This window comes from Gopherus flavomarginatus, chromosome 4 (assembly GCF_025201925.1).
Source record: "Gopherus flavomarginatus isolate rGopFla2 chromosome 4, rGopFla2.mat.asm, whole genome shotgun sequence".
NCBI lineage: Eukaryota > Metazoa > Chordata > Testudines > Testudinidae > Gopherus > Gopherus flavomarginatus.
Genome location: NC_066620.1, coordinates 88,847,410 through 88,863,076, shown reverse-complemented (window position 1 = coordinate 88,863,076; position 15,667 = coordinate 88,847,410). Strand labels below are relative to the sequence as shown.

At 37.6% G+C, this 15,667-nt stretch overlaps 1 protein-coding gene across 25 annotated transcripts in view; it reads left to right on the top strand.

Moving 5' to 3' along the window:
- Nucleotides 1-15,667, top strand: part of AFDN (afadin, adherens junction formation factor) — a 214,021-nt gene that overhangs the window by 146,467 nt on the left and 51,887 nt on the right. For all 25 annotated transcript variants that reach the window (XM_050948994.1, XM_050948986.1, XM_050949007.1 and 22 more), the window contains 5 exons: nucleotides 2,204-2,298; nucleotides 4,755-5,020; nucleotides 5,518-5,661; nucleotides 11,044-11,242; nucleotides 12,156-12,259. In XM_050948994.1, the coding sequence (XP_050804951.1) occupies nucleotides 2,204-2,298; nucleotides 4,755-5,020; nucleotides 5,518-5,661; nucleotides 11,044-11,242; nucleotides 12,156-12,259 (808 nt within the window). The remainder of the gene's footprint in view (nucleotides 1-2,203; nucleotides 2,299-4,754; nucleotides 5,021-5,517; nucleotides 5,662-11,043; nucleotides 11,243-12,155; nucleotides 12,260-15,667) is intronic.

Here is a 15,667-nt window from a genome sequence, read left to right as displayed (position 1 = left end):
GGGCAAACAGGAAATGCAATTCAAAAGTTCGCGGGGCTTTTCCTGTCTACCTGGCCAGTGCATCCGAGTTCAGATTGCTTTCCAGAGCGGTCACAGTGGTGCACTGTGGGATAGCGCCCGGAGGCCAATACCGTCGATTTGCGGCCACACTAACCCTAATCTGATATGGTAATACTGATTTCAGTGCTGCTACTCTCTTCGGGGAGGAGTACAGAAACCAGTTTAAAGAGCCCTTTATATCGATATAAAGGGCATCATAGTGTGGACAGGTGCAGCGTTAAATCAGTTTAATGCTGCTAAAATAGATTTAAACGCGTAGTGTAGACCAGGCCCTTGTAGCTTAATTGTTTCTAACTACAACAGTTATTCACATGCAGTCACCATTTTTTTGGATATATTTTATCCTCCCATTGTAACGTCTAAGCTTCCAGGAGACTAGTACTAACTTCATATAACTTGAATATTTTTTTCATTTTTGACACATGAATACAGTAGTGTAGTCTAGAGTAAATGCAGGTGAACAGAATTTACCCACTTCTGATATGGGGAATATGGATTTAGTTTAGTTTATCCACATTTTACCACTGCACAACATAAAAAATTGTCTACTCTTAAAGCGTTAATTCAGTGGTATTATGAAAAGTTTCCCAGAACGTATTGAAATTATTTTGCAATGAAATTTTTAAAAATCAGGTGCTTACCATTATTAGAAATGTTTTAAGATGGAACAAGAAGATAGGGATGTCATGCTTTATTTAAGGAAGCCATAAAATATCGTTCCATAAAGACTTGGGGAAAATATTACAGCTTGATTCCAATCAAATAGTTTGGTTTGAATTTTAGCATTCCGCAACACACACAAATTGTTAGGAAGGAAAAACTCTGGCTGAAACACAATGTTTTGGAAAAAATTCATTAATATAAAAGTGAAAGAATTTTAAAAATCAAGTGTACTTTTCTCTTAGTTTCTCCAAGGTGAGTGAAATGCAAAGAATAAACAATATAAAAAGCTACACAATATCAGGTTCTCATATGCTAGCTAAGTGCTGGAATGTTTGGATTGTAAATACTTAGACATTGTTCTTTTACAATATTTTCACTGGAATTTTAAAAAAATGGTCTACATTTTTATGTAAGGTTATTTTCACAAAACTTAAATTATGGGCTGATTTTAGCCTAACAAAAACTCCTTTTAATTAAATTCATTCATGACATTCACATACATGAGTATTTGAAAGTTTCAGTCTCAGATGTCCAAAGAATCTCCTGTTTCTTAATGCTTGCTGAATTATTAGTTGCATGTTTCTAGAAAATTTGTGTTAGATTTTGGTCACAGTGCATCATTTCAAGGAGTATTATTTTGGTTCAGATATAGTCATAAGCATAAGACTGAGTTAGACATTTTATAATTTTTACAGCAGGTTGCCTATACTTTTTTACTTTAGAAGTATGAAAAATAAGATGCGTAATTAACATGTACATGCTGCAGAAATGTTTTAATTTTTATCTAACATTTTTAAAAAGTAGCAGAAATGACCATACAGAGGATAAAACTTTCAGTTGTATTAACTTTTACATACAAGATGAAATATAGATACAAAAGGGAATAAAAATATGAGATGATAGAAAGAAACTGAAGAAGCAGGGGGAGGAAGTGAGGCGAAGGCACAGGAAAGAGTCATAAGCTGACCTACAGTTCATTCTGCTGTTTCCATAAAATCTGCCCGTATCAGTGAACTAATCTATACAATTTTTATTAAAGAAGATCCTTTATATCACTAGCAGTGCAGCCATATCAGTATACCATTCCTCAGTCATTGGACTGGATTTTTATTTCCACTGAAGAACTTGTGTTTTAGTCACTATCAGGGTTCTGTACAGCTGTTGCTTCTTAGAAGAATCACAGTTCCTTATGGTACCTACTAACCTCAGAATATTTACTCCTTTAAGTACAAATGTCAGATGACATAAAAAAGTGAATTTTACTCTTGAGCTCCTTCCAGTATTGCATTATATTGGGGCAACTCCACAGAGATCAACCAAATTGGCACCTGTTTCCTAACAATGTCGGTGTTTATTGCTAGTAATAGCTCCAGATTTAAATAATTCACATGGGGGTCCAGTATATTTTTCAGATAACAGATTCCATGTAAGTAATGCAAAATTTATTTTATTGGATAATCAGAACTGTGTTCTTTTTCAGATATTTAGTTCACTGTCTTCAGTCAGAGCTTAACAATTACATGCCAGCGTTCCTTGATGATCCAGACGAAAATAATCCTCAGAGGCCTAAAATAGGTTAGACTTGCTTGATCGTTTTGTCTTGCTGTTAAATCAATAGTCTATAGCAGGCGTGGGCAAACTTTTTGGCCTGAAGGCCACATCTGGATACAGAAATTGTATGACGGATTATGAATGCTTACGGTTCCCGGCCAGTGGGAGCTGCGGGGGTGGCACTTGGGGTAGGAGCAGTGTGCCGAGCCCCCTGGCTGCCCCTACACTGCCTCTGTGCTTCCAGGAGCCATGCAGAGCAATGGAACATGTGTAGCAGGGCAAGCCCCGGACCTTGTTCCCCATCAGGAGCCAGATTAAAACGTCTGAAGGGCCAGCTATGGCCCCCGGGCTGTAGTTTGCCGACACCTGGTCTATAGCCACTGTTAATGGATTGAGTTGGTCTATTTTACCATTGATTTCAAATTTACATGTTCTCACACCTTAGTTGTGTTTAAATCCACTCTATAGGGATAATAGACTAGATTCTTTGGGATGGAGTTTATATGAAAAATACTCTCTAAAATAAAGGTAAACACGTTAGATAATGTCTTGGGAAGAACACTTGAAATGTTTGGTTAATCAGTGTTGTAGATAAAGAAATTAGCTTTTGGAAAGTGGGGAGTATATCCATGTAATAGAATTTCAGATAATTAGCATTTACTGGTATGTCTTCCACTGGCAAAAATGTTAAATAATATACTCAGGTTTGAACAAAAATATTTACGTTCTTCTAAATTACATATAAAGTTTAGATCATTTGGATAAGAAGGTTGAACATTATTCTGAAATTAGAACATTTTTCTGTGTTGAGGAATTGAAAAAAAATAGACAAATATTGATTAAAAAGCAGTTTTTCACCTAGCAGTTTCTGTATTTCCTTTACTGTTGTCTCAGATATTTGGCTTGAATAAGGGTTTATTATTGGCCAGCGTCCTCTCTTGCATGATCCTGAAGTACAATCAGTTGCTATGGTGATGAGTGCCATATAAAAACCCTAGATAGTTTTTTTTCATTTGATATTACAAAACAAGAAATTTCATTGTTTAAACTGGGATCAAGTAGGGGTGTAGGAAGGAGGACTACGCAAAAAAAAAGCTTTTATTTAAAAAAAATTTACAAACTTGCAAATGTGAAGAAAAATGAGCAACTAGGGAAAGGCTTTGTTTAGTGCATATTAACAAGTGTGGAAAGCCCTTCTTTACAATTTAAAAACTATTCAACCTTCATTTTGATCTTTTCTTATAACCTTTCGCTGGCAAATAACATCTCAGGAAAAATATTTTTAGTCATCACAATTATAATATTGTATGCAAAGAAAAGGTACAATATTCTGATCTGACTGAAAATGTAAATATATTCTCACATGGTGACCTGCACTGGGGAGCGAAAGGGTATGTTTATGTCTTTCTGAGATCTGAATTATATAAAGCTTAGTAGGTAATAATGGGAGTCTGCATTATACAGTCAGATGTGACTCTATTGCATTTTCCACATTAAAGTCTATCCTGGTATTCACTGTGTTTAAGTACTAAGTATTTTCAAGTAACGTTATATGTTTTAGCACTGAAACATTTAGGGAATGATATTTGTCAGTCACGTGACTTAAGTTTTTGAGCAAAGGTGAAAATAGTATGGTTGATTTATTTAATAAGAACTTCAAGTTCTAGTAATTCCATGTGTGTGTTTAAAAAATAACACAACTCCCCTGCTCCCAAACAAATCCCACCATCTTTGGGCATTAATGATAGTGTTTCTTCATCTGGAAAACTAAACATGCTCTACAGACTATTAATAAACTTTCTTATCAGGAAATCTTTAGCACTGTTTTAGTTACCTGTTTGAGTTAAAGCTAGGAGGAGGAGTGCAAAGTTTCTATTTATAATGTAGTTGTAGAAAGATAGAACTAAAATAATAATAAAAAACACACTAGACATTTGTGTGCAAGAGGACATTTAATGTAATTTTAACTATTTTATGTACTATATGTTAATTTGGGCTTACAATACAATCCTTGTCTATATTCTGTTAGAAGTGGAAAAACCAATAATTATTTGCCTTCTGTCAAAAAGCATGCTATTTATCAGTAGTATGGAATAGCTTAAATGTGTTTTATGCATAGGAACTCTAACTTGCGAGAATTTTTTACTGTATTTATTTTGTGCTGGAATCTAAAGAGTATAATTAGTTGGTTTCTGTAATTGTATAGCTTAATAAAATGCTATGAAATTCAACTTCAATCACTTAGCTTTCTATTTTTAAAATAGATTTTTATCAGCTGAAAAATTCTTGGAATATATTAGGGAATAAACAAATATCAAGTGTGTGGGTGCCATTCTGGAACAGTGTTCTAAATTGTCTTTCATAATTCATGTAATAGTATTCAATAGCAATATAAAATTCAATTTGGATGCCTGAACTTATGGTTTTGATAAACTCCTAAATACTAATGTGTACGAATACATTCTTCTTTGTCTCTGTAGATGATGTCTTGCATACACTAACTGGAGCTATGTCCCTGTTGCGACGATGTAGAGTGAATGCTGCGCTGACTATACAGCTCTTCTCCCAGCTCTTTCACTTTATCAACATGTGGCTTTTTAATAGATTGGTTACTGACCCAGATTCAGGATTGTGTTCGCATTACTGGGGAGCCATCATTCGTCAGCAGTTGGGCCATATAGAGGCCTGGGCAGAAAAACAGGGCCTAGAGCTGGCTGCTGATTGCCACCTAAGCAGGATAGTGCAGGTGAGTATTGTTGTTCTTGGTTCTCAGTGAAACGTACTCCTCAAAGTTTTTTCAAATATTCAGCAAGATTTATTTGTGTAAATGTATTCTAGAACCCTGGTTCAGTGTGTAGAGTTGTAAAAGCCTCTCTGTATATTAGCGCAGTCACTTACTGAAAATGAACTGAATATCTCCCCAAGAGAATCAAATCAGTTTCTTCCTAATACACTGAGTTTGATTACTTTGCATGGATATAGTAGCAGGAAAATTAATCTGTTACCTAATTTAGGGTTCCCTTGGTTCCTGAACTAAGAGGAAGAGTATTTGTGTTGCAGAAGAGAAGAGGGATATTGAAAATTAAGTTTTCATCACTTTTGCAGCAATTCTGGCTTCTTGCTGCATGGTGTCCTCTGCTCTGCCTTCTCTGTAAACGTAAAGAAACTGTGAAATAAATAAGAACTATGGTTATATTCCATTCTTAAATTATAATTAACTCTCTGGTGGGTTTTTTTTTAAAGGCAACTACACTACTTACCATGGATAAATACTCACATGATGACATTCCAAATATTAACAGTACCTGCTTTAAGTTGAATTCTCTACAACTACAGGCATTATTGCAGAATTATCACTGTGCTCCAGATGAACCATTTATCCCAACAGTAAGTCATTTAATGCATTGTTCAACATTTCTGGGGAAAATACTTTGGCTATAGAGTTTAATCACCACTTGCCTGTAAAATAGTAAATGTATTGATTGAATATCACTTTTATAGGTGTAGTAGTAAGAAATAGTGTTAAAATCTTTATTGTAGAAATTAAATGAAAGGCTCAAATATTTTGTTTTCTCTAAAGAGTAGGTGAAAATTCTTCATCTGAGTCGTATTCCTTCAGAACAGGCTGTTGGAAACATCTTCAGATGAACAAATGGTTACATACAACCTGCTGGCCATGCGTGGCACGACAGTCACATTGCTGTTTTTAGTGTGCTAACTTGAGCTGAGCTAGCTCAAGTCTGTCTGCCTGTGCTAGGAATCACACCTCCCACCCGCAGTGTAGACATACCTTAAGATCTTAGAATAAGCCATAAGTCACAGGATAGCTTTTTCTTCTAAGAAGGTTTTTCATATTAAAAAGGTGAAAGTTTAAGTAATGTTTTCAGTGTTCTAAACGTTTTATTTTAATAGCAGCAACAAATATGTTAGTGTGCATATGCAAGTGCCTTTTGTTTAGTAGTGTTCCTGCACTGAACCATTTGTAAATTCTTCGTAACTAGGTAGAACTGACTCTACAGCATAATTTTAAATGTCCTCCAACCAAAAATCTGTGAATATGGCCTAAATTTGAAAATAAACACTATTTCCCATAGTCATCTTTACTGCGGAACATAGCTTAATTTAAACTGCCATTTTACAAGCAAGATTCACCCATCAATTTTTATTCATTCATTTGCTGTTAAAGACCTGGAGACAATTGATTAAATCATCATCTTTGCATTAATAACACTGCGTGCTTTTTTTTTCTTTTCTTTTTTTTTTTTTAAGCAGCCTTTGCTGGTAGTTACTTTATCATGGTATCCAGGATACCATAATTCACTATATACTAGAAAAGACTCTGTACACCGGGACATATCCCTAAAGTCTGAGAAGAGGCCCTAGATTCTAACAGAAGAGGATCCAAGTTGCTCTGAACTCACCCTCATTGGATACTTGGGAGAACTGAAGGAGTTAGGATTTTTTCAGATCCAAGACTTAATGTTAGTTTTTTGTGTTTTGGAACCAACACCTATTTGGGGTGTTTCTACTTTGAGGTCTTTCAAGGCGCTCAGCACTGTGATTTGCTGAGTGATGCAACTCAGTCCTTGATCCTGAATCCTCCTCACTCTCTAAAGCTCTTGCAGCTTGCTTGAAATTTGCAAAAGCTGTTGTCTAGATTTCAATTCATGCTTTCATGAAGCTCTGTTCTCTAATTGTGAATCCAGATCAGATGCTTAAGGCTTGTCTACAGCGGCACTTCTGTAGCTCTCTTCAATGTAGATGCTGCCTACACCGACAGGAGGGTTTCTCCCATTGGCATAGGTAATCTGCATCCCTGAGAGGTGGTAGCTAGGTTGAAAGAAGAACTCTGTTTAACTGTCCCGCTTTGGGGGGAGTGTGCATTTTTCACACCCCTGGACAATGTACTTGGGTCAACCCAACTTGTTAGAGTAGACCAGGCATTATATTGAGACAGCAGTAGTTTAGTCTCTGTCTAATGGTACCGTCTGTCTTACATATAGAGTTATACTGTTGCCCATCGTTGTCATATCTAAGTGCCTTCCATGTAAAATTGATAGCAATAGCAAAGTCTCTAATGGACTTCATGAAGTGTCTATCATTTCCCCTTTTTGGGATGAAAATATGCTTTAGGTAGGGTTTCAGTTTTGAATTTATTTTTTTTTAAAGGTTGATTTGGCTCAACATTTTGTATTGGTTAATGGGCTTTTTTGCAAGAGGAGTATTCCATTGTTTTTGATGTCATTCTTATGGCAAAGAGGTTTCATGATGTCTGGGAGTCTTCGACGTCTCCAGACAAAATCTAAGATCATGAGAATTGTCAGCACTGACCTTCGGTATGCAGATGACTGTCATTCTTACAAACACATAGGCCAACCTGCAAAGCACCCTACATCTTTTTGCAGTTGCCTATCACAACCTGGATCTCTCGCTCAACATCAGGAGTACCAAGGTACTCTATCAGCCCTCAGCTGCACAAACTACTCTTTGTACTCCACAAATCACATTCAGTGGAGACCCCCTGGAAAATGTGGACCATTTTCCATACCTTGGCAGCCACCTCTCCCTAACACTAGCATTGACACAGAGATTGAATACAGGATCGGCTGTGCCAGCACATCATTTGAAAGACTAATTTGAGTAGTCTTCAATTATAGGGATCTGCAAGCAGGTACAAAGAGTTTGGTTTACAAGGCAGGTGTCGTCCCCACTTCTTTATCGGTGAGAGAACTGGGTAATCTACAGACTACATCTCAAGTGCCTGTAGTGGTTCCAACAGTGCTGCCTCAGGAGAATTCTCAGGATCAACTGGGAAGACAGACACACTAACATCAGCGTTCTCTCTGCAGCCAACATAAGCAGTGTAGAAGCACAGGTCATGAAATACCAACTCCACTGGACTGGCCACTGTGTACGTATGTCTGACACTAACCTCCTGAAGCAAGTATTCATCTCTCAGTTAAGTCAGGGAAGAAGGGCTTGCAGAGGGCAGCGGAAGCATTTCAAAGACATACTGAAAGTACATCTTAAAAAGGGAGTCATCAGCCCAACAAACTGGGAGTACTTGGCACGGAACAGAACACAGACGCCACACCATACACCAAACCACAGCTCGCTTTGACGAGAACAGATGTGCTCATGAGACAGAGAAGCAACAAAGGAGGAAAGAGAGGTCATAACAGTCCAGCCAACAATTGTCTCCTCCAAGATTACACCTGTCACTTCTGTGGGAAAATCTGCAGTGCAAGAATGGGCTCCTCAGCCACTTAAAAACTCACCAGTGAACCTTCTTGGCAGACATCATCCTTGCATCGAGGGATAGCTGAAGAAGATTCTCATGTGCTTTGTCGTGATCTGTGTTGTCCCAGAGAAGCACAGCTATCAAAACAGTCCATAGATCAAAATTTGGTCTATAATTTAGAACTGGGGCTTGATCCATTAATTGCTTTGAAGATTAGGACCAAAGCCTTAAACTGGCATTGAAAACTGACTAGAAACCAGTATAACAGGTTTTTAAACTGTGAGTGAGGACCCCAAAGTGGGTCACAACCCCATTTTAATGGGAGTGCCAGGGCTGGTATTAGATTGCTGGGGCCCGGGACCGAAGCCCGAGCCCCACTGCCCAGAGCCAAAACCAATGCTCAGCTGCTTCAGCTCTGGGTGGCGGGCTTCAGGTTACAGGCCCCCTTCCTGGGGTTGAAGCCCTTTGGCTTCGGCCCCCTGCCCAGGGCGGTGGGGTTCAGATTTTGTCCCCCCCATCCTGAGGTGGCAATGCTCAGGCTTTAGTCCCTCCCCCCACCCCCCACCCCGGGGTTGTGTAGTAAATTTTGTTGTCAAAAGTGGGTCCTGGTTCAATGAAGTTTTGAGAATCCCTGCAGTATAAGGACTCGAGTACCAGTCTCATGTGCTTATGGTGACCTAAACCATGGAGAAGGCAGGCAACCACATTCTGTACCAGCTGAAACCTGTACTCTATCTTGACTTTCACCTTCAAATACAGTGAGTTACAGTAATTCAGTCTGATGGTAGCAAATGCATGGATCATTGTGGAAAGGACTTTGTTTGCTAGGAAGCTGGAAGAGAAAGGAGGCATTTTTATGTACTGATACCTGGTCATCTACACTTAGTAAGAGTCACAAACTCTTCAGCTATTCTCAGGATTATCACTGCTATTAAGTTGGTCCACTGCAGTGGGGATCTGCGGAGGCAGTCATAAGAAAAAACTTATGTGCCAGTAACAAGTGTGTTGTTCTGTATATCCCCATTTAACCTCCCCTCCTTCCATTGTACTTTGGAGTGTTAAATATCAGAGAGGTAGCTATGTTAATCTGGATCTGTAAAAAGTGACAGAGTCCTGTGGCACCTTATAGACTAACAGACATATTGGCGCATAAGCTTTCGTGGGTGAATACCCACTTAATCAGACGCATGTATTCACCTAAGAAAGCTTATGCTCAAATACTTCTGGGATGTTAAAATCATTTCTTCTGATTTGGAGAGGAACTAAGGAATGTGTAGCGTAGTGGGGTCTTTTATATCTGCTTCTTAAACACTCTATCTGCGGAGCATCTTGCCCACTCAAAACATTCCCATTTCAGGTTAAAATTTTCCAAGGTTTCTCTGACCTGCAGTGACATTTTTAGAAGATTGAGTATAAGAAGAGAGAGACAAAATGTCTTATTTATTTTTTAAAATGTGGTGGTGTTTGAACAGCTCTAGAGTCGAAGCAACCAGAGAGAGAATTGTGGCATGGAGATGGTCTTCTCTCTGAATATTCCAATGAAAAGTGAACACTGTGACAATAGTTAGCTTTTGAATTTCTTTTGCAAAGCTCATAAAAAGCTCAATTAAGGAAGACCTCACTGTGTATACGTATGTTGCTAACTTAGCTGCACAGTGAAAAGCATTCTGAAGTTATACATGAAACTTTGCAAGATACAAAGGCTGCTTTGCACTATATAATATGTGCAAGTGAGAGCATTGCTCTGCTGTACCTTTGATTATTCCAAAAGTTTTTATGATATGGGCCCCTTTTTGGATTTATTTACTGTGGTACAGAATAAGGGCCCTCCCTCCAGTGAACCTTCTAAGAACTGTGGGACAGGGCATTCTGGTAGCAAATAGCTAACTAGTCCCATATTATGGAACTGTACATTATCATTAATTTTTTGTGAGCCACTAGAGCTTTCATATTCTGGAATAAGCAGCCCCTTTTAATGCATTTTCCCCCTATCTTTCTTTTGTGCAAAAAAGGACAAAATATTTTACAAAAATTATATTACTTATACACCCAAGACAAGATATGTCAAAATTAAGGTTGCCATGTGTACTTGACTGTGTGTACGCATTACAGTATAGTTTTTAATTACATGATCACATACTAATACTCAAATGCAGACCTTATGTAAAATGTCTAATATATGTTCACTAGTGTATTGACTTAAGTTAAAAAAAAGATATTAGAAGATGCTACACAGGGTTGGAGAATGAAGTTGCATGATACTGGAATTGATAACGCTTGTGTTTGTAATATATAGGCACGTGTATGGGGGTAGAGTTGAGGTTTTATGTGCAACTTTTGCTTTGTAATTTCCTGAATTTTGGCTTCTTAATGATGCAATCGTAAAGTTCTCTCTCTCTCTCTGCGTGTGTGTGTGTGTGTGTGTGTGTGTGTGTGTGTGTGTGTGTGTGTAAATATATATAAATATAAAAATAGTGGAATTAATTTAGCCCTTTAAACATAACAATGTCCTTTTATTCTGTGTCCAGGAGTTGATAGAGAATGTAGTGGCTGTTGCAGAAAATACAGCTGACAAACTAGCACGTAGTGATGGCAGAGAAGTCCAGCTAGAAGAGGATCCTGATCTACAGTTGCCTTTTCTTTTGCCAGAAGATGGCTATTCATGTGATGTAGTCAGAAACATTCCAAGTGGTTTACAAGAATTTTTAGATCCACTATGCCAGAGAGGTCAGTCCTACTACTATTAAACTGTATATTAATGTTGTTTTTCTCTAGTATAGTAAATGTAGAACTTGAGGTATCTTTAGAGGTATTTATTGTTTTTTCCTCAATCACAATAGTGTTCAATCCTTATTTCATTTATCCTTTGCTTTACACTTTCATTAAATTTAAATTTACCCCACTCACGTGGTATGTAAAACTTTTATATACTTTTCTGAATTTTACTTTCGTATGACTTCGTGAATCCCCTTGGCATAATGCATGTTTATTTCAGGCTTCTAAATATTTGAAGTGAGCTTCTGTGTGCTGGCCATGTGTGTTTAGTGAGCATCTACATCAAGGTCTTTATACGTGGACCCGTAGAAAGAGAGAAATGTTCCCTGTGTGGTCCTTCCTTTTGAAAAGTGCTATCACTTCGGATCCTGCAGAAATGAAAAATAACAGGAAAGACAGGAGAGAAACATGCCATGAAAGAAAATTAGGAGAAAGTGTATAATCTGAAAGAGGAGGGGAACAAGGGCTGAGTGTTTCTTTTGTGTTCTACCAAGTCTTTCAAAGGCACAATACTACCAAGAACTGCTGCTTGGGTTACACAGCCAGTCCTCTCTCTGTAGAACACTTTAAGCTCAAAGGAGTCATAAATGACCCCATAACGTTTGCTAAGCACATTTGGTTCCTCCGGTGGAAGATGCTATAAAGAACTGTAAGGTTGTGGTGGTAATCGTACTTGTGAGTGTGAAATTCTTACATGCCTGTAATCTTTTGTTCAGCATACACCATTCAAAACATTTTAACAGATGAGGATAAATATTGCTGTATGGTAGTAATGCACCAGAAAAACAGTTATTTTTAGCTATGTTTCACCAGCTAATTTTTCAAGTGAGTGGCACATGTTCATTTGTGCTTTTTTCCCCTCTAGGCTTCTGCAGGCTGACACCTCATCCACGTTCACCAGGCACTTGGACAATGTATTTTGAAGGTGCAGATTATGAAAGTCACCTGTTACGCGAGAATGCTGAGCTAGTAGGTATTCATTTTAGGGTAATTCAGAGCGAGAGTCTATAAATATTAACCTGCAATGAACCATATTTTCTGTGTACTTGGTTTTTATCCGTATTCCAAAGAATAGATTTCACTGCTGTTCATGTGGCTTCTTAGCAAAGAAAAGAAACATTTCCACACATTTTTTATAAGATCAGCTTATATCAGTGTTTCCCAATCCTACTGTAAACAATTTTTCAATGGGGAGCAGAAGGCAAAGATACTATTAAAAGATTTATTTTGAAAGTATATTTTTTAATTTATATGTACAGGGCAACCTGTTTATTTACTTGTGTATTCTTTTCTGCTTTGGGCTGTGTAAACTAGCAGTCACCAACTAAATATTAATGTTGAATATTCAGCAATCTAGCACATTCTTCTGTTTTTTGCAAAATCGTCAAGGAAATGTATTCTTGGCTTGGTTTTTTTTTCACTTTCATTTTGCTTGTTGGAGCACTCTTAGGCAACAAGACTCGGTCTGAAAAAACACGAATTTAACCTCTTTGTAAAAGGCCAGTACTACTTCAATGAGAAGTTTGTCATAGCCTAAATATTTTGACATTGTTATAATTGCATTAGTTTACCAAAATATTATATGATGAAATCAAGGAAACCAGAATTAAAGCAGAATTTGCCATCCCCTACTCAATTGCTTTGAAGAAATCATTAGGATGGAATACTAAAGTGCCTGCCAAGTGGGGGATCAGGACTCAAGAAATCCTGAACCCAAAGGTTTTTTCTTCATCCTTTCTAAGGCTGATGCAGCAGTGGCATCCCTGGCAAAGGAAATGGCAATTCCTGCTAAGAGGGATTCCTTCCCAAAAGACCCTACAGACAGGGTGGCAGAAATCATCATTAGACAGGATTTCCAAACTGCCATTAGGAGCCTCACTGGCAATTGTTTTTTTGGATTTTTTTAAACCACAGTATCCTGGTTGCAGTAGCTTAAAGAAGCATAGACCCTCAACACCATGCCAAATTTAAGTTAGTAGTAAAGAAAAAAAATCTCCTTCCAATTCAGACAGTCACTGTTACTGAGACTCATCCTGCCTTGGTTCTAAAATGGACTTGAGGGCATGATATCTCATTTAAGACATCTGGTGCTAATAGGCATCAGAAAAGTGGGTACAAGAAGTAGTGCAGCTGACATACTCTCTTGGGTTTCATATTCTTCCGCACCATTTTTTCATCTCCTCACCTCAAGCAGTGACAAAAAGTATCAACTCATCCTGAAGGAAATCTTGTAGGCCCTAGACCTAGGGGCAGTAGAACTTGTCCCTCAAGAAAAGGTAACAAGGTTCTGCTCTGTATTCCTCATAATATGAAAAAGCTCTGGAGGAGTATGGGCTGTGTACATTCAAAAGGCTGAAGAGGTTGATGAAGAAAACAGAAGTCAGGATGGAGACTGTCTTCCTCTCTCTGTAATCTCTCCAGGAAACCGCCTCATATCAGTGGACCTGTCAGAGACTTACAATATGACACTTTCATCAGCCAAGTCTTCAGTTCACCCATAGCAGTTGCTTTTATTAGTACAAAATGTTACTCTTTGATCTCACTCCTCCAAAAGTGTTCACAGATAATGATAATAGACTAGATGGCTTGTCTAGGAATTTATCTGTGCCAGTTATTAGATGGTGCATCTCTTTGACACAATTAACATAATGGAGCTATTGCAAGAGTCTGCTCTCCATCATCTGAATAGATGGGATAGAGTTTGCTTATATCCCAGTTCCTTTGAATCTGATTGATTGGCTACTCAGTGATAAATCCTAAAATACATTGGATGCTCCTGCAAGGTAAACGGCTCTTCTGGCCTCATGCAGGCATTCCACCATCTCAGACTATACAGGAGTGTGGACAGCAAGGAATAACAGCCACAGGAAACAAGGGTTTCAGCTCTTTGGGATTAGACCTCTGACCATGACGCCACATGTCTCCTCATTTAATAATGCCATAAATGCAGGCTCATCCAAGCCTTATGGTATTCAGGCTCTTTGGGACAACCTGTCTAGCCAAGCCAAAAGTTTGAAATGTCTTCCAGTAGATAGTGGAATATAATATAAGACATTACAATTAAGGTGGATGAACCTGAACTGCCTCCAGTATTTGGAAACAGAGGGACAATATCTCAGAAGTCTTGGACTAGTTAGAGATCAGTCCCAAAAAGGAAGTAATCAAGTAACACATTGTCTGTTTGTCACTAATGTAAGCTAATACCCTGAATTACACACACAAAGTAGATCTCATTTTTCCATTTGCTTTTCTGACAATAATTGTACTTTGTGACATCCATAATGAAGTGCATAATTTGGTTCTAGAGAAGGTGATTGAATCTTTTTGAAACACCGATTTTTTTGAGAGTTTTACTCCTGATGGGTAGTCTGTAAAATTATAAAAATAAATACTTCTGAAGATTTGACTTAGTTTTTAAGTCTTTGTTTGAAAAGGAGCTGAAAGATGGAAACAGTGACAAAGCTATATGTTCCCCGGGTTTTGTGACTTTTTCCTCTACATAGTGTTTTTGAGAAATTTGTCACTCTCCAGTGAGTTTTTAATAGACTTGAAACCTGATTATGTTCCAATTTTTAAATCAATGGAAAAACTTCTATCAAAATGGGAGCAGGTTCCTGTTTTGCTGCAGTCTTTGGCACAAGAGTGCTAGGATAGACTTCACTTAGAATTTCCTTGCTTTTAAAAAAAAAAACAAAACAGTTAACTTTACCACAATGGTGTTTCTTTTTTTACTTAATTGCTTAACTTTTGTCTTATGAAACCCACAGTGACAGAGTTTTGCTTCATTTGGACACTACTATGGGCTTCATATACTTAAGATTGTAGTGTCACCTACATTACCTAAGAGGGTTTTGGCACCATCACAAAAGACCATGAAAATTACGTACTGCAAATATCCACTTGTGATTTTTTCAAACTTAAACATCTTGCTTACTTTTTTGTGAAGTATTTAAAGGTTTTAATCTGCTCAGAAAATATTAATTGCCTCAGTATTTTTGCTTATGAATTTTATTTTCTAGAGGTTGGGTTAAAAAAACTGAAACAAGGTTCAAAGAGCACAGTTATCATAAAATGATTGAACTAGTTTTCAGCTTTTATTTTTATTAAATTATTTTAGAATTGTAGATCTCTTAGATCTCAGTAAATTTTTTGGTGGACTTTGACCTTTCTTTTGGCAGTGATCTGAGCACAGATTTAATGCTGATAACCTCTGTCTAAATTAATACTAATCAAGAGTCACAGGTGTTTAATGTGAAAATGATTTGTACAAGGAGTTTTTGTTTGTCAACAGGTATTCCATCCACTCATTCATTGTTTGTTTTATCTATTTACACTGTTTAATGCATAAATCTTCATGCTTAGTTTTGCTGTTAATGC